The sequence below is a fragment of the Scardinius erythrophthalmus genome (genome assembly GCF_964197995.2).
Source record: "Scardinius erythrophthalmus genome assembly, chromosome: 23".
Taxonomy (NCBI): domain Eukaryota; kingdom Metazoa; phylum Chordata; class Actinopteri; order Cypriniformes; family Leuciscidae; genus Scardinius; species Scardinius erythrophthalmus.
In genome coordinates, this window is record NC_138243.1 from 27,670,592 (window position 1) to 27,696,140 (window position 25,549).

Genomic DNA, 25,549 nt, shown 5'->3' on the forward strand with positions numbered 1-25,549 from the left:
TATTCCATAAAAAATAATGGTTAATTTTGATTGCATTATGACTTTAAAACTTTATGGCCTCAGGGGAGGCATGAGAAAAGCTTAAAATTAACTGCTGGTGTCATTTTTTAACATATTTCGTAATATTTGAATTGTTTTATTTTCATACTGTGGATTATTCTCTCTCTCTCTCTCTCTCTCTCTCTCTCTCTCTCTCTCTCTCTCTCTCTCTCTCTCTCTCTCTCTCTCTCTATTTTATTTATGTATTTATTTTTTGAGGAGCCACTCTCTCCCTTGTTCTGAGGGCATACGATAGGGTTTTGTGAAAAACAAACCGAAGTATAATTGATCATTTAGCGAAAATCCTGACTTAGGCCGTTTGTGCGCTTTCATGGTGAGAATGTATTAGCTAGCAGTTCAAAACCACAAGCGCGCCATTTTGAGAAATTAAGATTAATCAAAACGCAACACCCGGCTCCTGGATAATTAATTATACACGTAATTTCTTCTCTGAGGTGAATATCTCTCTTGTGTTCTGGTTGTCGCAACAACAAAGCGAGTTCACACCATAGATTCACACCTGTCATCTGACAGCCGGAGCTCTGGTCTGGAGAAATTCACCTGAGAGAAGAAAGTAGGCCTACATGTATACTTTTAGGGATTTCCTTACAGTTGGAAAATACAGCACGAGTTACTTTGTGATGGGTTTGCATATTATTCTTTTTTTTTTTTTTTAAAGCTTGAAGTTAGTCACTGCTCACTGCCATTATGGAAGAGCGCTAGGACATACAAAATTCTTTCCTTTTGTGGTCTGAGAAAGATTGTACGACATTAGAACAATACCAAGGTGAGTAAATTAATTTATAAATATATTATAATTATATATATATATATATATATATATATATATATATATATATATATATATACATACACACACACACACTATACATAATTTTATTTTAAAGTAAGTCACTAAAATATTGCCATTTTTATGGTATTTAGACCTAACTTATCTCTAAATTATTAATATATATAATATTTTTATACGACTTTTACTACATTCATTAAGAAAAAAATGTTAAATGTCACAACAAAAATAAACAAATTTAACCAGTTAGTGATACACATATGTTGGTATCGATCTCTGTAACCCAATATTCTTACAAATTTTCATTTCTAGATACAAGTTATGAATTTTGATATATACTTGCGTATACTTGCTTAGAAACACTAATATTTGTCAAATCATTTTAAAACCACTTGTTTTTGCAGTGATGCCATAGCCTATTATGGTTACAAACAGTGTTACAAAGAAAAGTATGCATTATTATGTATCCTATCTTTATTTAAAACATCAACATTCAATACCTAATGATGAAGTAAACTAATAAAAATGTCAATAAAACAAGGAGTCAAAAACAGATTATACATTTTGCATTGGTAAACATGTCGCCTGGTCTCTGGATCCAAATGTTCTAAAAAACGTAATTTCTAGACACAAGTTATGAATTTGGATATATACTTGCTTAGAAACATTAGTATTTGTCGAACATTTTAAAATCTGCTTGTTTTGAAGTGTCAGTTTTTCCAGTGATCCCACATTATGGTTACAAATATTGTTACAAGGAAAAGACGTAGAGTAGACATTATTTTGTAGCGTATTGTTTATTTAAACATCAACATTCAGTAACTTTAAAGAAGCAAACTAGTAAAAATATCATGAAAACAGGAGCAATAATCAGAAGATTAGCAAACAAATTACTAAAGAGAATAAGCAAGAACAAAATTTGTCATAAAAACAGAGTAAAAAAACAACACATAAGCAGTGACAAATCCTGTTTAAACCTTCTTGCTCTTCTCACATGCGTAGCAGTAAGTAGTTATAACAGCGTGTGACTTGCAAATGTACATGTTACATTTACACTCGTCATGCTGGTTTTTGTGTCTTTATTTGACTCACAGACCTGACATCTTTTCCTCTTGGAGAGGGTTGAGACTGGCGAGGGGGAGGCTTTGTTTCCCGAAGAGCATACTTGGCATGCGTGGAATGCCTTGCCGTCTTTTCATGAAGGGAGTCACCAGAGCTTCACCTATCTCTTCCAGAAAGAGTCTCCTTTTGTATCTCTTAATTTCTTCCCATGTAGGATTTATTCCCACCCACAGCACAAATAAATTGTAAGCGTAGACATCCAACATGTTAAAGAAAATCACCATGGGCCAACAATTTGTCTTTCTTTGGCAGGTGTATGTGACAAAAAGCTGGAAATAAAATAAAACAAAAACAAGATTTAGCTCATCAGCTGACAATTAAATTAATTATATATGTGCCATTTGGCATTGATTGAAAACAAATAATGCAAAGTAGTAAAATACCTTGTCAAGGGTGTCAACTCCACCTTTGGTCTTGTTGTAGTCTAGGATTATTTACGGCTTCTTGTGGTCTTGGCTGCTTATTGCGGCATCTCTATGTAATGTGCTCATCAAAAGCACATTTTTGTTTTTTCTGGGACAGTAGGACACAAGAGCGTGTGTCTCGGTGAAGGCGAACATGGACGAGAATCGGGCTATGTGTTTGACTGACAGGAGTGCAGGAGGGAGCTCAGGCTTGTTTGATCTGACTGTTCCGATCATGGTCATTTTTCTTTGGAGCAGCTCCTCGCCGAGGGCATACGAGGTGAAAAAGTTGTCACATGTGATGGTGTGTCCCTGGAGACCGGATGTCATGTCCAAGACCACACGCATTCCCTGGTTCTTTTCTGGCTTCCTGTCGGCAGCTTTGCCTGTGTAGATCTGCATGTTCCAAGCGTAGCTCGAGCTGGCATCGCAAGCCGCCCAGATTTTAATTCCATACTTGCTCGGTTTACTCGGCATGTATTGTTTGAAAGGACAGCGACCTCTGAAAGGGACCAAGCACTCGTCCACAGTGACGCTCGGGCCTGGATTGTACAAGAGCGGCAGACGTTGGACCCATTTTTCCCAGATGTCCCTTATTGGTGCCAGCTTGTCATCTTTCTTTCGGCCAGACCCTGCATCCTTTCTATAAAAGCAGAAGACACACCACCCCATAAGCTACCCAAAGCCTCATGGTGGGATCGATACACGCCTGCCAGAATCAACAGAGCGAAATGAGCCTGTATGTCCGTCCAGTCCAGGCTTTTCCAGGCTTTACCAAAAACACGTTTCCCCTCTAAATTGGACATTTCAATCAAAATCTTTTTAAAGTCATCTGGGAAAAACAATTCAAATGTTGATAATTATGTCTTTGGCATTGGAACCTGGTTGGTCCAGGGGTCATTTTGATGACACAATGAGTTGGTATTCTCCCTCGTCTCTCTGAAGGAGTTGTTGAAGTCCACAATATGTTCCAGTTTTTGAACTGGTAAGCAGCATCCGCCTCAGGAGGGTCTTCTTCCTCTTCCTCTTCTCCATCAGTAGAGTGATAGTCGGGTCGAATTCTGTATTGTCCTCTGTTTCAGAAGCTTGATTGAAGAGCTCCTCCTCTGTCTCAGCTTCTCCTTCCAGGTATCTTTCCTCTTCCATTCATCCATCACTTGTATGTAGGGTTGCGTCTCTTTCCTCTTCCATCCATCACTTGAATGTAGGGTCGCATCCCTTTCCTCTTCCATCCATCCATCACTTGAATGTAGGGTTGCGTCTCTTTCCTCTTCCATCCATCACTTGAATGTAGGGTCGCATCCCTTTCCTCTTCCATCCATCCATCACTTGAATGTAGGGTCGCATCCCTTTCCTCTTCCATCCATCCATCACTTGAATGTAGGGTTGCATCCCTTTCCTCTTCCATCCATCACTTGAATGTAGGGTCGCATCCCTTTCCTCTTCCATCCATCACTTGAATGTAGGGTCGCATCCCTTTCCTCTTCAGTCCATCACTTGAATGTAGGGTTGCATCCCTTTCCTCTTCCATCCATCACTTGAATGTAGGGTCGCATCCCTTTCCTCTTCCATCCATCACTTGAATGTAGGGTCGCATCCCTTTCCTCTTCCATCCATCACTTGAATGTAGGGTCGCATCCCTTTCCTCTTCAGTCCATCACTTGAATGTAGGGTCGCGTCTCTTTCCTCTTCCATCCATCACTTGAATGTAGGGTCGCATCCCTTTCCTCTTCCATCCATCCATCACTTGAATGTAGGGTCGCATCCCTTTCCTCTTCCATCCATCAGTTGAATGTAGGGTCGCATCCCTTTCCTCTTCCATCCATCACTTGAATGTAGGGTCGCATCCCTTTCCTCTTCCATCCATCCATCACTTGAATGTAGGGTCGCATCCCTTTCCTCTTCCATCCATCACTTGAATGTAGGGTCGCATCCCTTTCCTCTTCCATCCATCACTTGAATGTAGGGTCGCATCCCTTTCCTCTTCCATCCATCACTTGAATGTAGGGTCGCATCACTTTCCTCTTCCATTCATCACTTGAATGTAGAGTCGCATCCCTTTCCTCTTCCATCCATCCATCAGTTGTCATATGTAGTATCGTATCTTTTTCCTCTTCACTAGAATCAAGTAATTCGACCAGGACCTCCGCAATATTAAACCGTCTCTCCATGCCGTCTCTTCCTCTTAACCCGTCTCTTGTGCAGCTTCAGAAAGAACTGCAAGCAAGGTCCAAGGAAGCCACATTTATAACCTTAGTTGTTATACTTGTTAGGGTAAAATGTCTTGTAATACTACAGAAAAACATGTCTTAAAACCACATTGGGAGTACATTTTATTGTGTGTCCTTATTCAAATTATAAGCTCTTAAATGGGACAGATAATGCTTATTTTTAAAGCTAGTGATGTGAATAGGTTTGTGTGATGGTTAAGGCTAGGATATATCATTATAGCCTCGCCCCATCTGGCCCAGTTCACTCTTAGGCTGCGTTTAAGTCCAGTTTTTTTTAATGCCCTTCCCTCGCTAACTTCCCTCCATCTCGTTCACTAAGATGTACGTTATTATTTACGTTGCATGAGTGCCCACTACTGGCGGAACCCTTGAAAACCCACCAAAATAACTCATCATACACTAGAGTTGTGTCGGGTGGGGGTAAATTAAGTGTGACTTTTGCGGTGCATTGCAGTCTTTGGATCTGCCTGAAGTGTATATATGGAGTAGACTTAAATGTTAAATTAGAGATAAAGAATTAGGTGTGTTTGACTTCATGCAGTGCTGTGCAGCCAAATCTGCATCGGATTTTAAGCAGTACATGCAATTTTAGTTTAATTTATGACAGCACCTTTGCCAAGTCACTGTGATTTAGGCTATGCCATCAAAGCACCGCGAGAGTACGGAGCCCCTAAAGGGACATGGTGAAGGCAAAAAATATGAGATGGATGAAAAATGATGTCAATGCTTTTGTGTTTTCTCGCAAATGTTCTGCATTCCCTCAAGAAACTTTGCATTCATTCACAAAGAGCTCAACAGAGAAGGAGCCCATAAAGGGACATGGTGGTGAAAGAAATATGAGATGGGAGGAAAAATAAGTTTTTGTGTTCCCCCGAGAAACTTTGTGTTTGCTCGTTTTTTTTGCGAGCGAATACAAAGTTTCTTGGGGGATTGCAAAGGTTTTGCGAGCGAGCACAAAATTTCTTGCGGATGTCAATGAATATGACAAATAGTGCATCTAATCCGCAAACACCACGTGAGCGTCACTACAGAACACGGAACACGGAAAATGTCCAACTTTACGTCTCCTTTCTCAATATCTTCCCAGACTGCAAGCCGCTAGTGATGTGTCAATCATGCACGATTTGTTAATTTTGAACAAAATCTTTAATATGACTCAGGAACAACGAGTTGTCTCAGAGAGTGATTTGCTCATTTTGTGTTGACCGCACATGCGCAACATCTTATAGGTTCTGTACAGGATTGTCTTGGGGGGGGTGAACTAATCATTTCTGTTTCCGTTACAGACTGCATAGCTTCAGCCTACGTCACAAAAGAACAAACGACTCGTATTGGGAGGTGAGGTGAACTAACAGACTGCATAGCCTGAAGACCCAGCTAAGCAATGAATTAATCGTTTCTGTTTCTCATAATTTGGCCTTGGCTGCATTATAGTTTTCTCTCTTTTGCACACTTTTGCGCAAGTAGATGTGTTGTGGAATTTGGCAATTAACATGTAACATTTTTTATTATATTCTGCTGAAATGAACAAAATGACTTGAAGAAAAGATTCTTTCATTTTGCGGAGCGAGATTCAAAGAGCCGAGTGAGTAAAATGATCCGGACTACCCATCACTGCAAGGGGCAAATCTCACCGATCCATTAAATCCAGCCAAAGTCAAACACACCTATTAACATTTCAGCCAGGAACAAAATGTCACAAATGTTCTCAGCCAATGAGCGATTCCCATCGTGCTTTTGGTTTGTGCTGCTGGTTCTAAAAACTGAGGCTGCCTTGCCGTACATTTACAGACATTTTAGCATGCGCCAGCATAGCATCACTGCAACTATATGGGCACATTAACTTTTTTGATCTCTAGCCTCTGTGGCTAATGGTTTTCCAAAGTTACTAGCTACTCAGTATTTTCACTGGCAACAATTTTGACATCAGCACCATGGAAAAAACCTGCCATACGCAATGCGCGTATTCCCATGCCCTATAATACCAACAACATTCATCCGGAGCAAATGAAGGTGAGGCGGGGTTATTCGTCACTCGCTGTCGGAGAGATGAGAGAGAGAAAAAGCGCACCGGTATCTATTCTGCGGAAAATGAGGATTGGAACCGTTTCAGATATTTTAGCATTGATGTCTCGAATTTCTTTTATTTTTTGACAACACTACATTGCACTTAGTTTATTATTTCAGATGCCTTTTTAAAAGAATACAATTGAAAAATGTGTATATACATTATATACAAAATTCAACCCGTCAAAGTGGCTAGTAGGGAGTGACTGTGTTACACGCAGTTGAAATCCACCCACATTTTGCATTGTGTGTGTGTGTGTATATATATATATATATATATATATATATATATATATATATATATATATATATATATATATTTCTTTGGCAACACTGTTCTACTCCTAATTTATGCCCACTAAATCGAGAGGCTGCTCACTGCAGAGCCATGGGTGGAGTGTGAAGTCCAGCTCCCCCTATCTGGATGTAATTTGGGTGTAATGGGTGGAGCTAGAAGGTCTAACCACACCCTAACCCCACCATACCCATATCCCTCAAATCATGACGTCCAGAGAGGTGGAGCTGGATGTCATATGGCTCTGCAGTGAACACCACTTGAATAAATAAGATTTTTATTGACAAATTAAAACAACAACAACAACAACAACAACAATAATCTCATGTGTTATAGCATCATTCATTTTTGTGTGTGTTCTGCATTGTGCCTGATTGATTAGTTAATTTTATTTGACAATGTATTTAATAATTGCTCTGTTTTGTAGTCCGATGTATTAACAATGGTAGGTCAAATTTTGCCTTTTTCTTTAACCACTTAGACTTATCGAGTCCATGTTTAGTGTGCTCAAATGGTTAAAGTTGAAATAACCGAACAGAACCGGGGGGTTAAAACAATAAACAAAATGGCAGCAGCTGGAATGTGAACAAATCCATCCACGAAATCTTTGCACTTTTGGGCAAAAAAACGATGAAACGCGCCATGACATTTGAAAAATAAAAATAACGCCAATGAAGATTACATCTGTGAGGCTTTTTTTGCTGCTGAAATTCAAATCAAGCTTTGTGTGCATCTTACCTTATCTACACGAGTCACGAGATGTTTTGGATTGCACACAAATCCTTTATGGAATCCTTCCTGTTATTCCCGTGTATTTCAGAAGCAGACTCTGCGTGAGGAACAGATGAGATTAGCACTAACACCAGCGCTGCATTCAGACGGAAACGTCCATGTGCTGCTGATTACTGTAATATCTGCAAGAATACTGTTTCCTTGAGTCCAGGGGTGCAGAAATTGTAGATATGACCATATTATTAACACTGTAATGGAGCAGAAGCATGCGCCCTCTGGTGATGCACATGCACAGTCATGCAGATGTTACACACAACGGAATAATATCTTAAGAATATTTTCGATGCATCCCGAATGTTCAATTAAAGAATTAGTGAAAATTCAGACGACAATGTTGTAATCTAGCTGGAACTTCGCAATAAACAGCATCATCTGTTTTTTCCCCCCGATATAAATTGTGGGGTTAATATTGGATTCACTTACACAATAATAATGAAAACACTTATGCATCTATGCATGCAAATAACTACTTGATAATCTTTTAATTATTGTTGAGGAATATATCTGCATGCGAAAGCCACAGGTTGCAGGTTCAGAATGCAGTAGTGGCCTAAAAACACAATCAAACCAGTGCAAATTTACCTGAAGTTTACTATCAAACAACTGGTTACTATCATCAGAAACATTGGTTGCAATACACGTATACAAATTCCAGCTAGTAAGTTAATAAAAATCAAACATCCCATCCTAGGTATTTTTAAGTAACATTTTTACTTGTTCATTTCTTTTGAAAGTTCTGTAGTATTTAGATTTAACTTACCGCTAAAATTACAACATTCATTTTAAAATAAAATGAAATAATTGTTTTGATCTGCAGTAAAAACATACACTCCATTAAACTGACAAATTAGAAAAAATATTGTGTACAGTATGTATTTGAAAACACCTGCTGAAATTTTTTTACAGTGACATGAAATAATAGTTATAACCAGTAGGTGGCTTGGCTTCAGTGATGCATGTTGCCTGTTCTCTGGGGCCAAATGTTCTCACAAACCATTTCTAGACACAAGTTTTGAATTTGGATATATACTTATGATATGCTAAACTACTACTCTTGAGTTTATGGCATGTTTATATTCATTAGTTTTGAAGTTTTTGCAGTGATGCCACAAATAGTTACAAAATAGTTATACAATGAATGAAAAGACGTAGCGTACACACTATTTTGTCATATTATTATTTATTTAAAACATCAAGCATCAACATTCAGTAACTCTAATGAAGTAAACCAATAAAAATCTCGAGAAAAAGGGGTTAATAATCAGAAGATTAGCAAAAACATTAGTAAAGAGAATAGCAAGAAAAGATTTTGTCATAAAAACTGAGTAAAAAAAAAAAACACATAAGCAGTGACAAATCCTGTTTAAACCTTCTTTCTCTTGTTGCATGGGTGGCAGTAAGTAGTTATAACAGCGTGTGACTTGCAAATGTACATGTTACACTTATTGCATGTCATGTTGGTTTTTTTTTTCAACTTTGATTCACAGACCTGACATCTTTTCCTCTTAGAGGGGGTTGAGACTGGCGAGGGGCCGGTTTCTTTGACTTTAACAGAGCATGCTTGTGCTTCCATTACGATATTCTGAGAGGCTGGCGTGCGGGGAATGCCTTGCCGTCTTATCATGAACGGAGTCACCAGAGCTTCACCTAGCTCTTCCAGAAAGAGTCGTCTTTTGAAGCACTTCTGTTTGTTCCACGTAGGATCTATTTCGGTCCAGAGCACAAATGAATTGTAGGCGGAGACATCCAACATGTTAAAGAAGATAACCATTGGCCAACGCATTGTCTTTCTTTGGCAGGTGTATGTGGCAACTAGCTGGAAGTTAAAAGACAAGCAAAAAACACAAAAGCTTTAGTCATCAGCTGACAATTCAGGTCACTTCATATATGCCATTTGCCCTAAAAGTCGTGATAAGATGGAAGTAGTAACAGATCTTTTCAACTCTATTGTGTACATCCAGGTGTAACAGAATTTTGACAGAGAAAACATAAGCGCAGATGAATTGTTCACAATAAAATCTATAATTTGCATTTAGAAAATAGATAGGGTTGATTTTCATTTCATGCCAATAACGTATAAATAATGTAACGTAAAATACCTTGTCAAGGGTGTCAACTCCACCTTTGGTCTTGTTGTAGTCTAGGATTATTTCCGGCTTCTTGTGGTCTTTGCTGCTTATTGCGGCATCTCTATGTAATGTGCTCATCAAAAGCACATTTTTGTTTTTTCTGGGACAGTAGGACACAAGAGCGTGTGTCTCGGTGAAGGCGAACATGGACGAGAATCGGGCTCTGTGTTTGACTGACAGGAGCGCAGGAGGGAGCTCAGGCTTGTTTGATCTGACTGTTCCGATCATGGTCATTTTTCTTTGGAGCAGCTCCTCGCCGAGTGCATACGAGGTGAAAAAGTTGTCACATGTGATGGTGTGTCCCTGGAGACCGGATGTCATGTCCAAGACCACACGCATTCCCTGGTTCTTTTCTGGCTTCCTGTCGGCAGCTTTGCCTGTGTAGATCTGCATGTTCCAAGCGTAGCTCGAGCTGGCATCGCAAGCCGCCCAGATTTTAATTCCATACTTGCTCGGTTTACTCGGCATGTATTGTTTGAAAGGACAGCGACCTCTGAAAGGGACCAAGCACTCGTCCACAGTGACGCTCTGGCCTGGATTGTACAAGAGCGGCAGACGTTGGACCCATTTTTCCCAGATTTCCCTTACTGGTGCCAGTTTGTCATCTTTCTTTCGGCCAGACCCTGCATCCTTTCTATAAAAGCAGAAGATCCTTGCCATAATGGAAAAAGTTTGCAAAGACATGGTAGCACGAAATATTGCCCTCCCCGAAACACCGCCCCATAAGCTACCCAAAGCCTCATGGTGGGATCGATACACGCCTGCCAGAATCAACAGACCGAAATAGGCCTGTATGTCCGTCCAGTCCAGGCTTTTCCAGGCTTTACCAAAAACACGTTTCCCTTCTAAATTGGACATTTCAATCAAAATTTTTTTAATGTTATTTGGGAAAAACAATTCAAATGTTGATATTATGTCGTTGGCACTGGAACATGCAAACCTGGTTGGTCCAGGGGTCATTTTGATGACACGATGAGTTGATAATCTCCCTCGTTTCTCAGAAGGAGTTGTTGAAGTCCACAATATGTTCCCGTTTTTGGACTGGTAAGCGGCATCCGTCTCAGGAGGGTCTTCTTCTTCTTCCTCTTCCTCTTCTCCATCAGTAGAGTGATAGTCTGGGTCGAATTCTGTATTGTCCTCTGTTTCAGAAGCTTGATCGAAGAGCTCCTCCTCTGGCTCAGCTTCTCCTTCCAGGTATCTTTCCTCTTCCATGGATCCATCACTTGAATGTAGGGTCGCGTCTCTTTCCTCTTCCATGGATCCATCACTTGAATGTAGGGTCGCGTCTCTTTCCTCTTCCATGCATCCATCACTTGTCATAGGTAGTTTTGCATCTTTTTCCTCTTCACTAGAATCAAGTAATTCGACCAGGACCTCCGCAATATTAAACCGTCTCTCCATGCCGTCTCTTCCTCTTAACCCGTCTCTTGTGCAGCTTCAGAAAGAACTGCAAGCAAGGTCCAAGGAAGCCACATTTATAACCTTAGTTGTTATACTTGTTAGGGTAAAATGTCTTGTAATACTACAGTAAAACATCTATTAAAACTACATTGGGAGTACATTTTATTGTGTGTCCTTATTCAAATTATAAGCTCTTAAATGGGACAGATAATGCTTATTTTTAAAGCTAGTGATGTGAATAGATTTGTGTGATGGTTAAGGCTAGGATGGTTAAGGCCCGGTTCACTCTTAGGCTGTGTTTAAGTCCAGTTTTTTTTTAATGCCCTTCCCTCGCTAACTTCCCTCCATCTCGTTCACTAAGATGTACGTTATTATTTACGTTGCATGAGTGCCCACTACTGGCGGAACCCTTGAAAACCTGTCAAAATAACTCCAAATTACACACTAGAGTTGTGTCGGGTGGGGGTAAATTAAGTGTGACTTTTGTGGTGGATTGCAGTCTTTGGATCTGCCTGAAGTGTATATATGGAGTAGACTTGCTCCATCAGTCAAAATCGCGGGGTCGAGGGTCTGTCCAAATAAACTTCATTCGTCCACTTGACGAAGTTGAATGCACTTCAAAATGGCAGAGGGGAATTTTGAAATGTTAAATTAGAGATAAAAAATTAAGTGTGTTTGACTTCATGCAGTGCTGTGCAGGCAGCCAGCCGGCATCTGATTTTAAGCAGTACATGCAATTTTTATTTGATTTATGACAGCACTTTTGCCAAGTCACTGTGATGTATGTCATCAAAGCACCGCAAGAGTACGGAGCCCCTAAAGCAGGGGTGAGGAACGTTGGTCCTGGAGAGCCACTGTCCTGCAGAGTTTAGATCCAACCCTGAAAAAAAACTCACCTGATTGTAGCCTTAGTGATCCTGTATCCTTTATTTGATTTACATTGATTAGCTGGTTCAGGTGTGTTTGATTAGGGTTGGAACTAAACTCTGCAGGACAGTGGCTCTCCAGGACTAACGTTCCCCATCCCTGCCCTAAAGGGACATGGTGAAGCGAAAAAATATGAGATGGATGAAAAATTATGTCAATGCTTTTGCATTCTTTCGCAAATGTTCTGCATTCCCTTAAGAAACTTTGCATTCGCTCACAAAGAGCTCAAAAGGGACGGAGCCCCTAAAGGGACATGGTGATGAAAAAAATATGAGATGGGAGGAAAAATAACTCATTGTTTTTGCATTCTCTCACAAATGTTTTGTGTTCCCCCGAGAAACTTTGTGTTCGCTCATTTTTTTGCGAAGGGGATTGCAAAGGTTTTGTTAGCAAAGCACAACATTTCTTGCAAATATCAATGAATATGACAAATAGTGTATCTAATCCGCAAACACCACGTGCGCAATAAGCAGCGAAAAAGAAGTCAATTTATAACTGAGAGGCGGCATTTTGTGCGCATACTTTGGTTGTGAGCACAAAATCTGCAGGAATGAGTAAAATTATACGCAATGCGCGCATTCCATAGACAGTATATAAACTGGACACAGCGACCCCATTGGATTCAAAGGAGAAAAGTGAAGTCAATTAGAAGCACTCACTTCCTGATGGCTGAGCGTACTGTGCAGACTCAAACTGAGCTTGACGACGTAGATGTGACGTGAGCAACCCGTCTGTCTTCTAGTAGCTGTGCCTAGAGAAATCTGAATCATTCCCTTCCGAAACTTGCAGAGACCGAGAGTGTGAGTAGGAGCTGTCCATGAGCTAGCAGCAGGAGAAACTTTTGCTAAGAATTCTGATGAATTATTTTGTCATTTTGCCTCCACGTCCCCCCGATTGCCCGTGAGCTTCTCCTCCTGTCCATACGGTAATTTCTCAACTGTGCGATGGAGAGTCGTGTGGTTATGATGCAATCGTTAGCCTATTTTTACAAAAACGGATTCTATGGGGCCAAAATGTAAGACACAAGGTAATGGAGCCTTTAATACATTTTCATGTTTCTTTAGAAATAAATAATGGACAAATTGAGTCTTTAAACGCCTCAGATGTAAAGTTATTCGCTGTCAAAGTGACGCCAAAATGAATGGGAGTCAATGGATGCTAACAGCAGGTGGGGGTCCGCTAATCAATGGCGGCGCCCGGGGAAGCTTCAATGTTTTACGAAACATTGGGGGCTTGGCGCATTCCCATGCCCTGTAATACCACCAATATTCATCTGGAGCAAATGAAGGGGAGGCGGGGATGAGAGAGAGAAAGCGCACTGGTATCGTGTCTCTATCCTGTGGAAAATGAGTATTGGAACCATTTCAGATATTTTAGTATTGATGTCTCAAATTTTTTTTATTTTTGACAACACTACCTTGCACTTAGTTTATTATTTCAGATGCTTTTTTAAAAGAATTCAATTGAAAAATGTGTATATACATATACAAAATTCAGCCCGTCAAAGTGGCTAGTAGAGAGTGACTGTGTTACACGCAGCTGAAATCCACCCACATTTGGCATTGTGTGTATATACATTGCTTTGGCAACACTGTTCTACTCCTAATTTATGCCCAATAAATTGAGAGGCTGCTCACTGCAGAGCCATGGGTGGAGTGTGAAGTCCAGCTCCCCCTATCTGGATGTAATTTGGGTGTAATGGGTGGAGCTAGAAGGTCTAACCACACCCTAACCCAGTGGTTCCCAAACCTGTCCTGCCGGCACCCCAACACCGCACATTTTCTTTGTCTCCCTAATCAAACACACCTGATTCAACTCATCAGATCATTAACCCATGTGATAATGAGCTGGTGAGTTCAATCAGGTGTGTTTGATTAGGGAGACAAAGAAAACGTGTAGTGTTGGGGTGCGGCAGGACAGGTTTGGGAACCACCCCCACCCTAACTATAGGCTTATTTGACTTGAACCGGCGCTGCACCGACCGATCGGTGAATGACATCAAAATACCGCGAGAGAGAATATTGAGCAGACGGCTCCTTATGCTTTTGAATAGCTCTCGCGGTACTTTGTAACATAAATCGATCGGTCTGTGCAGCGCATCCCTCAAACCATGACGTCCAGAGAGGTGGAGCTGGATGTCATTTGGCTCTGCAGTGAGCACCACTTGAATAAATAAGTTTTTTTTTTTGACAAATTAAAACAACGATAACAATAATGTCATGTGTTATAGCATCTTTCTTTTTGTGTGTGTGTTCTGCATTGTGCCTGATTGATTAGTTGATTTTATTTGACAATGTATTTAATAATTGCTATGTTTTGTAGTCCGATGTATCAACAATGGTCGGTCAAATTTTGCCTGTTTATTTAACCACTTCGACTTAACGAATCTAGTCCATGTTTAGTGTGCTCAAATGGTTAAAGTTGAAATGTGCTTAAAATGACCGAACAGAACCAAGGGGTTAAAACTATTAGCAAAATGGCAGCAGCTGGAATGTGAACAAATCCTGCACGAGGTTAAAAAAAAAAAACGATGAAACGCGCCATGACTTTTGAAAAATAAAAATAACGCCAATGAAGATTACATATCTGTGAGGCTTTTTTGTTGCTGGAATTCAAAGCAAACTTTGTGTGCATCTTACCTTATCTACACGAGATGTTTTGGATTGCACACTTATGGAATCCTTCCTGTTATTCCCGTGTATTTCAGAAGCAGACTCTGCGTGAGGAACAGATGAGATTAGCACTAACACCAGCGCTGCATTCAGACGGAAACGTCCATGTGCTGCTGATTACTGTAATATCTGCAAGAATACTGTTTCCTTGAGTTCAGGGGTGCAGCAATTGTAGATATGACCATTTTATTGACACTGTAATGAAGCAGAAGCATGCGCCCTCTGGTGATGCACATGCACAGTCATGCAGATGTTACACACAACGGAATCATATCTTAAGAATATTTTCGATGCATCCCGAATGTTCAATTAAAGAATTAGTGAAAATTCAGACTACAATGTTGTAATCTAGCTGGAACTTCGCAATAAAGAGCATCATGGACTGTTTTTTTCCCCTGATATAAATTGGGGGGTTAAAAATGGATTCCCTTACACAATAGTAATAAAAACATTATGCGTGCAAATAACTACTTGATCATCTTTTAATTATTGTTGAGGAATATATCTGCATGCGAAAGCCACAAGCCACAGGTTCAGAATACAGTAGTGGCCTAAAAACACAAACCAGTGCAAATGTACCTGAAGTTTACTATCAAACAACTGGTTACTATCATCAGCATTGGTTGCAATACACATGTATACAAATTCCAGCAAGTTAATAAAAAACAAACATCCCATCCTAGGTTTTTTTTAATTTTCCTAAGTAAAATTTTAAGTAATATCACTTAAATAGTTCATTTCTTTTGAAAGTTCTATGGTATTTAGACTTAACTTACCTCTTAAATTACTCACTCAAAATGAAATAATTGTTTTGATCTGCAGTTGATGCATGTTGCCTGTTCTCTGGGGCCAAATGTTTTCACAAACTCCATTTCTAGACACAAGTTTTGAATTTGGAAATATACTTATACTTAGAAACTACTACTCTTGAGTTTATCATGTTTATATTCACTTGTTTTGAAGTGTCAGTTTTTGCAGTGATGCCACAAATAGTTACAAAATAGTGCTACAATGACTGATAAGACGTACACACTATTTTGTCGTATCATTTATTTAAAACATCAACATCCAGTAACTCTAATGAAGTAAACTAATACAAATCTCGAGAAAAAGGGGTTAATAATACGAAGATTAGCAAAAACATTACTAAAGAGAATAGCAAGAAAAGAATTTGTCATAAAAACTGAGTAAAAACAACAACACATAAGCAGTGACAAATCCTGTTTAAACCTTCTTTCTCTTGTTGCATGGGTGGCAGTAAGTAGTTATAACAGCGTGTGACTTGCAAATGTACATGTTACACCTATTGCACGTCATGTTGGTTTTTTTGCTCAACTTTGATTCACAGACCTGACATCTTTTCCTCTTAGAGGGGGTTGAGACTGGCGAGGGGCCGGTTTCTTTGACTTTAACAGAGCAGGCGCGTGCTTCCATCACATTGTGGTACAGAGCCTTTTTGGGGGAGGCTTCATTTACTTGAAAGAATGCTTGTGCTTCCTTTATCATATTCTGAGAGGCTGGCGTGCGGGGAATGCCTTGCCGTCTTATCATGAACGGAGTCACCAGAGCTTCACCTAGCTCTTCCAGAAAGAGTCGCCTTTTGAAGCACTTCTGTTTGTTCCACGTAGGATCCATTGCGGTCCAGAGCACAAATGAATTGTAGGCGGAGACATCCAACATGTTAAAGAAGATAACCATTGGCCAACGCATTGTCTTTCTTTGGCAGGTGTATGTGGCAACTAGCTGGAAGTTAAAAGACAAGCAAAAAACACAAAAGCTTTAGTCATCAGCTGACAATTCAGGTCACTTCATATATGCCATTTGCCCTAAAAGTCGTGATAAGATAGCCTGGTAATACCAAACTCTGCTACTTCACTTTGCTTCGTAGACAGAGTCTGGAATGGCATAATAGAGAAGTGTTTTCTCTCTTGCTAGGGGGCGCTTGTCTGAAATTTAAAATCATTGGTTACCCGTAAGCCATGTGTTATGCCATTATGGCATGTGTTATGCGCATGCTCAGCCGCATCTAACTTCCACTGTAAACACATGTAAGATGCGAAAACAAAACCATCGAGCGAAATACCGGAGTAAACATGGCTGTGAACGACTTTTGCAGATTATGTGAAGTAAATCAACGCATCCACGGTACAATCAGCGTCTACGTCACGGCTCTCAGCCCGCCCTCTGTTCGTTGATTGGCCCGGCCGTCCGAAGGCCGATGGAAACAGAAAGATAAGCTGCTATCTCAGACTGACTACAGAAGCGAAATGAAATTGAGCGGAAGTAGGAAGTCTGACGTAGTCAGGCTAGTGATAAGATGGAAGTAGTAACAGATCTTTTCAACTCTATTATGTACATCCAGGTGTAACAGAATTTTGACAGAGAAAACATATGTACAGATGAATTGTTTACAATAAGATCTATAATATACATTTAGAAAATAGATAGGGTTTATTTTCATTTCATGCCAATAACTTATAAATAATGCAAAGTAAAATACCTGGTCAAGGGTGTCAACTCCACCTTTGGTCTTGTTGTAGTCTAGGATTATTTCCGGCTTCTTGTGGTCTTGGCTGCTTATTGCGGCATCTCTATGTAATGTGCTCATCAAAAGCACATTTTTGTTTTTTCTGGGACAGTAGGACACAAGAGCGTGTGTCTCGGTGAAGGCGAACATGGACGAGAATCGGGCTCTGTGTTTGACTGACAGGAGCGCAGGAGGGAGCTCAGGCTTGTTTGATCTGACTGTTCCGATCATGGTCATTTTTCTTTGGAGCAGCTCCTCGCCGAGGGCATACGAGGTGAAAAAGTTGTCACATGTGACGGTGTGTCCCTGGAGACCGGATGTCATGTCCAAGACCACACGCATTCCCTGGTTCTTTTCTGGCTTCCTGTCGGCAGCTTTGCCTGTGTAGATCTGCATGTTCCAAGCGTAGCTCGAGCTGGCATCGCAAGCCGCCCAGATTTTAATTCCATACTTGCTCGGTTTACTCGGCATGTATTGTTTGAAAGGACAACGACCTCTGAAAGGGACCAAGCACTCGTCCACAGTGACGCTCTGGCCTGGATTGTACAAGAGCGGCAGACGTTGGACCCATTTTTCCCAGATGTCCCTTATTGGTGCCAGCTTGTCACCTCTCTTTCGGTCAGACCCTGCATCTTTTCCATAAAAGCAGAAGATCCTTGACATAATGGAAAAAGTTTTCAAAGGCATGGTAGCACGAAATATTGCCCTCCCCGAAACACCGCCCCATAAGCTACCCAAAGCCTCATGGTGGGATCGATACACGCCTGCCAGAATCAACAAACCTAAATAGGCCTGTATGTCCGTCCAGTCCAGGCTTTTCCAGGCTTTACCAAAAACACGTTTCCCCTCTAAATTGGACATTTCAATCAAAATCTTTTTAATGTTATTTGGGAAAAACAATTCAAATGTTGATATTATGTCTTTGGCATTGGAACATGCAAACCTGGTTGGTCCAGGGGTCATTTTGATGACACGATGAGTTGGTATTCTCCCTCGTTTCTCTGAAGGAGTTGTTGAAGTCCACAATATGTTCCCGTTTTTGGACAGGTAAGCAGCATCCGCCTCAGGAGGGTCCTCTTCTTCTTCCTCTTCCTCTTCCTCTTCTCCATCAGTAGAGTGATAGTCTGGGTCGAATTCTGTATTGTCCTCTGTTTCAGAAGTTTGATCGAAGAGCTCCTCCTCTGGCTCAGCCTCTCCTTCCAGGTATGTTTCCTCTTCTATCCATCCATCACTTGTATGTAGGGTTGCATATCTTTCCTCTTCCATGCTTCCATCACTTTTATGTGGGGTTGCATATCTTTCCTCTTCCATGCATCCATCACTTGAATGTAGGGTCGCGTCTCTTTCCTCTTCTATGCTTCCATCACTTTTATGTGGGGTTGCATATCTTTCCTCTTCCATGCTTCCATCACTTTTATGTGGGGTTGCATATCTTTCCTCTTCCATGCTTCCATCACTTGAATGTAGGGTCGCGTCTCTTTCCTCTGCTATGCTTCCATCACTTTTATGTGGGGTTGCATATCTTTCCTCTTCCATGCTTCCATCACTTTTATGTGGGGTTGCATATCTTTCCTCTTCCATGCATCCATCACTTGGATGTGGGGTCGCGTCTCTTTCCTCTTCCATGGATCCATCACTTGAATGTAGGGTCGCGTCTGTTTCCTCTTCTATGCTTCCATCACTTTTATGTGGGGTTGCATACCTTTCCTCTTCTATGCTTCCATCACTTGTATGTGGGGTTGCATATCTCTCCTCTTCCATGCATCCATCACTTGAATGTGGGGTCGCGTCTCTTTCCTCTTCTATGCTTCCATCACTTTTATGTGGGGTTGCATATCTTTCCTCTTCTATGCTTCCATCACTTGTATGTAGGTTCATGTCTCTTTCCTCTTCCATGGATTCAAATAAACGAACCAGGGACTCCACAACATTAAACCGTCTCTTCATTATTCAGCTACAGAATGAACTGCAAGCAAGGTCCAAGGGAAGCGACATTTATAATTCAATTTGTAATACTTGTTAGTACATCACAAATGTGCTCTAATACTAAAACAGTGAAACATGTTGAAAAACACTTTGGAAGAACAATTTGGTGTCTTTACTATTAAAATTAAAAGATGACACTTTTCTTCAAAGCTAGTGATGTGCAAAGGTTTGTGTGTTTAGGGTTTAGGGTTTAGGCATAATAAGGATAAGAGATGTGTTATTTGCTGGCTCTGAAAACACCCTTTGAAATGTCATCACTGAAGTAGTCAAATAACCTTGATTACAATTTTTTTTGTTGATTCCAATGAAATGGATGGTTTTAAAATACTACTGCTTTTACATAAAGAATGATTAATGAACAAGTAATTATTATCAACAATTAAATTTTAACAAAATCTGTATTTTTTCTGTCAATTTAGATTTAATGACAGACATTCTGTAATATGGTTAAAATCATATTCTATACAGATGTCACTGTTAGATTGCAAGGAGTGTTCATGCATAATTAATTAAAAAACTGGATAAAGTTTGTCAAGAAATTTTTTGAAGTTGGCTTGAAAAAGCCTAGTCAGAAAGTAGTTTTCAAAAGCATGATGTTTAAAGGTTTAAGGCCATGCAGTCGATCAGAAGATGTTGCAAGAATAGGGGCTTTAAAGCAGATCAAAGGCATAGTCTGTCTGTCTGCTTAGATTTGAACTGTTCACTGTTGGAGTTTGAACAATCTTAACTCATTCCAAATTAATCAATAGAATCAGAGTTAAAAGAAGCAGGTCAGTGGAACGAAAAAGAGTGCAAGGTCTAGAGATTTTTTTAAAAGTTAAACTTATTTTAACTTGAGCGCCGCGTTTTTAGAAAGCCATGACATGCGCAAGACGCTGCAAAAGATGCGAGCACAATGGTCATACACTTCCTTCCAGTGCATGTTTACATAGAAAAACAATGGAAAAGTAGGGCAGTGGAATGGAAAAACCAATCGGCAACATTCCTGGCTCTCTCTTGAAACCAACACGAAAGTGACTTAAACCGCAATTCATCGATTGGCCGCTAGAGACGGTCTGCAAAAGAGAGTCAATCCCATTGACCCCCCATGTTAAAATTCCCAACTTTACAGCAGAAAAAAATGTGTTTACAACCTGGTGCAAAAAGTGGTTTGGTCTATATAGCAAATTTTGCCCTTCATGACAACTGTGAGGGGAGTGAATTTTTTTATAACTTATCCATTTAAATTATATTAGGCCTTAAATTTATGCATAATTAAGGGTGTGGCCACTTGAGTGACAGGTGGATTGCCGCTGCTGTCACTACTAGCCGTTTGTCTGCCGTCTGTTAGCTGCCACGTCACCTCAGCTAATCCCGCCTTTTTGCCCATTTTCATTTATCCGGGAGTGGCGCGATGCCAAGATGGCGATGGCCAGCTCCGCCCACTTTGGGTTTCAAAAATGCTCTTCAGAAACCTACATATGACATCACGGACACTACGTCCATATTTTTTTACAGTCTATGGGAAAAAACATTCTGTGTGAACGGCCCCTAACAAATACAACAAACGCCATCCGAAATGGCGTACTGAGTAGGTACTACATTTGAATTTGAAATTACTTTGCGACCGTTAAAAAAAGTACGCTCTATAGTATGAAAATGGGTAGTATGAATGAAACGTATTACATCCACCATGTTGTTACAGTGATGTGATCTAACCGCATCAGTTGTGTCGCTTCACTTGCATTTATAAATACCCTCCCGTGGCCTCATGGGATAGTAAAGTGTCCATCAAATGCGCACTTCAGAATCTCTGTGGAAGTAGTAGTTCATCCGAGTACTTTTCAACTGTTTTTCCAATACGATGTATCGGACATTCTACTCTTTTGGTGTATTGTTTTTCGCATACTATAGTTGGGAACTAGTATTCAATTGAACACTATTGAAACGTCACCATTGTTCTAAGCCAATAAGTGACAAGCTGTGTCGTCAACGAGTCGATTCCCTTCGAATGACGCAATGACACGGAACGTTACGCTGCTTAAAGGGTAACTCAACCCTAAACCAACTTTTTTTAGTTAATGATCTGTAAGAATGGGGGTTTATTAGTGCTGTTCATTGATTTGAGTAACTTTTTTGACATTTGGGTATAAAGTGTTTTAATTCTACAATATATGGTGTAAAACGTCTGAGTGCTGCCCTCTTCAGGTTGAACGGTGGCTACTGCAGTTGAATTTTCCTATTGGATGTTTGCGGTACTGCGTGACGTAAGCAGGTTCCAGCTCACCACCAGTGTTGCCAACTTAGCGCCTTTGTCCCTATTTTTAGCGACTTTTCAGACCCCTTTAGCGACATTTTTTTTAAAAAAGCGACTAGCGACAAATCTAGCTACTTTTTGGACAAATCTCAGTAACCTCCAAATGTTGCCAGCACAGTCCTGCGAGCGTGAGGTTTGCGTTCTCCTTGCCGTCACACACCTCTCTCTGCGTCTACCCTGTTCAGTGAATGGCTGAGAGAGCAGCAGCAGCACGGCAGATACCAGACGTGAATGAGCAGTGTTGTTTCCACGGACTTACCACTTATCTTTTGTTTTATATTTAAAGAATTTAGTTTGACCATTTTATTTTATTAATTGTGCTTTTCACTTGTAATATTCACTATCACAGTGCTTTAGTTCACCCAGTTCCCTAACTCTCTCAATTCAGATAATTTTACACAAAAAATATTCGTTCTATTGTCTGACAAAAAAATATAGTAAATGAGAACAGCTTTATTGGACATTCGGCTACATTATATTATATTATTTTATTTTATATTACATTTATGTTATATTAAAATACAGTATGTGAGCATGATTTTAACGAGAAAAAACATTAGGCAGGCAGAACGCAAGTACGCCGCGATGATGTCATGAATATGCTAATTGACGTATGACGTCATCTAGCGACATTTAGCGACTTTTAGGGGAGGGGTTAGCTACTTTCCTTTGAAAATAGTTGGCAACACTGCTCACCACGCCCTCCCTTGGAACGAGCTCACCACGCATATAGTATTGCATCAGTTAGGATAGCTTCAAGTTCGCATAGATTTATCTGTATTTATTACAGTGGTCAGGAGAGTACGTAGGTGTAGTGTTGCTGGTTGCAACAGCACTGCTGGACTGCACAACTTTCCAGTAGACTTGGAAATTAGGTGCCAGTGGTTGCATGCACTTGGCCTGGAAGACCGTGAATTCCCGCCTAGAGCTCAAGTGTGCAACCTGCATTTTACGCGGGATTGCTTCTCCAACACAATAATGGTGGAAATGGGCTTCTTCTCACCCCCAGCATTTTTCAAATATTGCCAGGGGTGGAGTCAGGCTTTAGTTACCCTTTAAAATAGCTTATTTCTCTGGATTTAAACATTGTTGGAAACATTTGGGATAATGTAAAATACATAAATCAACAAAATATATAACGTTGTTCTTGTGGTTTTGGGATTTTAATCAAATAATTTTAAAATGTTGTGCCTTTAACTGATTAGATCATTGTTCTCTGAATTAACTTTGTTGCATTTTGTGAATGCATGTTTTTATTGCTGTGTGTGGCTACATGATACGTTTCTTATTCCTTTGGCAACATTCTAAAGCCATGACAGTAAAGTTAATCTGAATTAAAAAGTTGATGTTGAAAATATTCATTTCTTTGCCCGTGTAGATGTGGGTGAAACATAAACAAAATGGCAGCAGCTGGAACGTGAAAAGATCAATCCATTCACATTATATCTTTGCACCTAATATCAAATGTATTCTCCTTTGTGTGTGTAAAATAATGTCAAATACTGTCAATACGATGAAACGCATGATTACATTTGAAAAGTCGCCTAGTAAACAATAAACATCGGTGAGGCTTTTATGGCTTTAATTCAAATCAAGCTTTGTGTGCGTCTTACCTTATCTACACGAGATGTTTTGGATTGCGCACAAATACTTTATGGAATCCTTCCTGTTATTCCCGTGTAGGCTATTTCAGAAACAGAATCTGCGTGAGGAACAGATGCATAAGATTAGCACCAGCGGCTTATATAACATTCAGACGGAAAAGAGCTGATTACTGTAATATCTGCAATAATACTGCTTCCTTGAGTTCAGGGGTGCAGAAATCGCAGATATGACCATATTATCGGCAAAGTAAACGGAGCAGTAGAGCACTCCTCATGCCCAGTGCACGCGCCCCCCTGGTGATGCACATGTACAGTCATGCAGATGTTGCACACAACGGAATCATATCTGAATAATAGCCTATTTTCGATGCTGCCCGAATGTTCAATGAAAAAATTAGTGAAAATTCCGACGACAATGTTGCAATCTAGCAGGAAATTTGCAAATAAAGTACATCATGGATGTCCCCCACCCCACGATAAATTGGGGATTAATATTGGATTTCCTTACCAATAATGAAAACACTTATGCATCTATGCATGCAAATACTACTTGATAATGTTTTAATTATTGTTGAGGAATATATCTGCATGCGTTGCGGGGTCCATAGGTTCAGGTTGCAGGTTCAGAATACAGTAGGAGTGTCCTAAAACTGAGGTTATAATGTGGCGATCAGGGTTGCCAGGTTTTCGTAACACAACCAGGCCAATTTCTAATAAAAGAGCAACCTGCTGTTGTACCCAACAGTGTACAATGTAAGGGAAGCCCACTTGGCAACACTGGTGGTGGCGATAACACCACCTTTTTTTTTTTTTTTTACAGTCTATGCATCAGACCTATGCAAGTCCAGAGAGGTGGAGCTGGACGTCATTTGACTCTGCAGTGAGCACCACTTGCTTAAAGGAATAGTTCACTTTAAAATGAAAATTCTGTCATCATATACTCACCCTCATGTTGTTTCAAACCTGTATGAATTTCTTTCTTCTGCTGAACAGAAAGGAAGATATTTAGAAGAATGTCAGCAACCAGACAGTTTCTGGGTCCCATTGACTTCCATAGTATATTTTTTTCCTATGGGTTGATTGACACTGTTCTCATGGCTGAAGTGCAGATTGAGGCCTGCCAGCCCTGGGCCGGAGAGGACACGCAGAGCAAATGGTGGGAGTTGTGATGGACTTCTTCTGCATTGAATGAAGATGTTGAACTCCTGAGGTTGTCCTTGATGCTGTTGTGGGGGAGAGAGAGAGTCCTCTCAGGCTTTATTAGAGACAGGCCACAGTGACCGCGCTCTCTTCTCAGCGCTTCTCATCCGACTACAACACAGCTTCTGCTGCCGCCGTAACAGCAGAAGCCGTGTTGTAGTCGGATGAGAAGCGCTGAGAAGAGAGCGCGGTCACTGTGGCCTGTCTCTAATAAAGCCTGAGAACGGCTCCACCTCTCTGGGTTTTGCTGGAGCAATGAAGGATGGACTTTCTGGCAGGAATTTCCTCTGTGACAAGGATTTATGAGCCTTTGTACTAAGCGTGCTTATTTGCAATGGCACACTGGGTTGGTTTCTGAAGGTGAAACTAAGATAGATTCTTGTAATACTAATATGTTGTACAGCTATCGGCATATCATGTACACAATCATTTCGCTCTTCAAATTACCAATTTATAGAAACCATACATGGTATGCGTGGGGTTACATTGGCTGTGGGTCCCATAATAGATATTTAGTATCAAAGAGATAATAGTATTACAAGACACAACACAAGACAATCCTTTACCAAAGTAAATCATTCACAAAATGTTCTGGAATGCATGTTAATTTCATGTTAATCAGTTCATCAATAAATGAATGCAGGAGAGCCTGTTCTAAAGTTTTCTGTGGGTTTTGTAGCAGGCCCTATTCACATTGCTACAGGTCATAAAACTAACTTATCTGATCGTTGTCAGGGTAACTGAGACCGTCTTGTCCTGTTTGGAGGATGGGACGCAGATCCCAGAGAAGTTTGAAAGTTTTTATGGTACATGTACCAAATAAGTGTGTCTGATTTGGTCTCATTCGTTACATCACTTAACTACAGGGTGGGCCATTTATATGGATACACCGTAATAACATGGGAATGGTCGGTGATATTAAAGTCCTGTTTGTGGCACATTAGTATATGTGAGGGGGCAAACTCCTCAAGATGGGTGGTGACCATGGTGGCCATTTAGAAGTCGGCCATCTTGGATACAACTTTTGTTTTTTCAATAGGAAGAGG

At 40.4% G+C, this 25,549-nt stretch overlaps 3 protein-coding genes across 4 annotated transcripts in view; 1 reads left to right on the plus strand and 2 right to left on the minus strand.

Annotated features, from left to right (window-relative positions):
• clip1b (CAP-GLY domain containing linker protein 1b) overlaps positions 1–25,549 on the plus strand; it is a 76,720-nt gene that overhangs the window by 13,021 nt on the left and 38,150 nt on the right. The gene's annotated exons all lie outside the window — the stretch shown is intronic.
• On the minus strand, positions 8,929–15,097 carry LOC308683969 (piggyBac transposable element-derived protein 4-like). Of its 2 annotated transcripts, XM_081354913.1 has the most exons (3): positions 14,858–15,097; positions 9,861–11,337; positions 8,929–9,577 (listed from the first exon to the last, which is right to left on the minus strand). In XM_081354913.1, the coding sequence occupies exons 2-3, from the start codon at positions 11,289–11,291 to the stop codon at positions 9,125–9,127; spliced, it is 1,884 nt and encodes a 627-aa protein (XP_081211039.1). In that variant the 5' UTR covers positions 11,292–11,337; positions 14,858–15,097; the 3' UTR covers positions 8,929–9,124. The 2 variants fall into 2 exon arrangements, with proteins under 2 accessions (XP_081211039.1, XP_081211040.1); XM_081354914.1 differs by lacking the exon at positions 14,858–15,097 and having other exon boundaries at positions 9,861–11,564.
• LOC308683962 (uncharacterized protein) lies at positions 15,930–23,607 on the minus strand. The gene is made up of 3 exons (XM_081354890.1): positions 23,313–23,607; positions 17,391–19,383; positions 15,930–16,633 (listed from the first exon to the last, which is right to left on the minus strand). The coding sequence occupies exons 2-3, from the start codon at positions 19,362–19,364 to the stop codon at positions 16,115–16,117; spliced, it is 2,493 nt and encodes an 830-aa protein (XP_081211016.1). The 5' UTR covers positions 19,365–19,383; positions 23,313–23,607; the 3' UTR covers positions 15,930–16,114.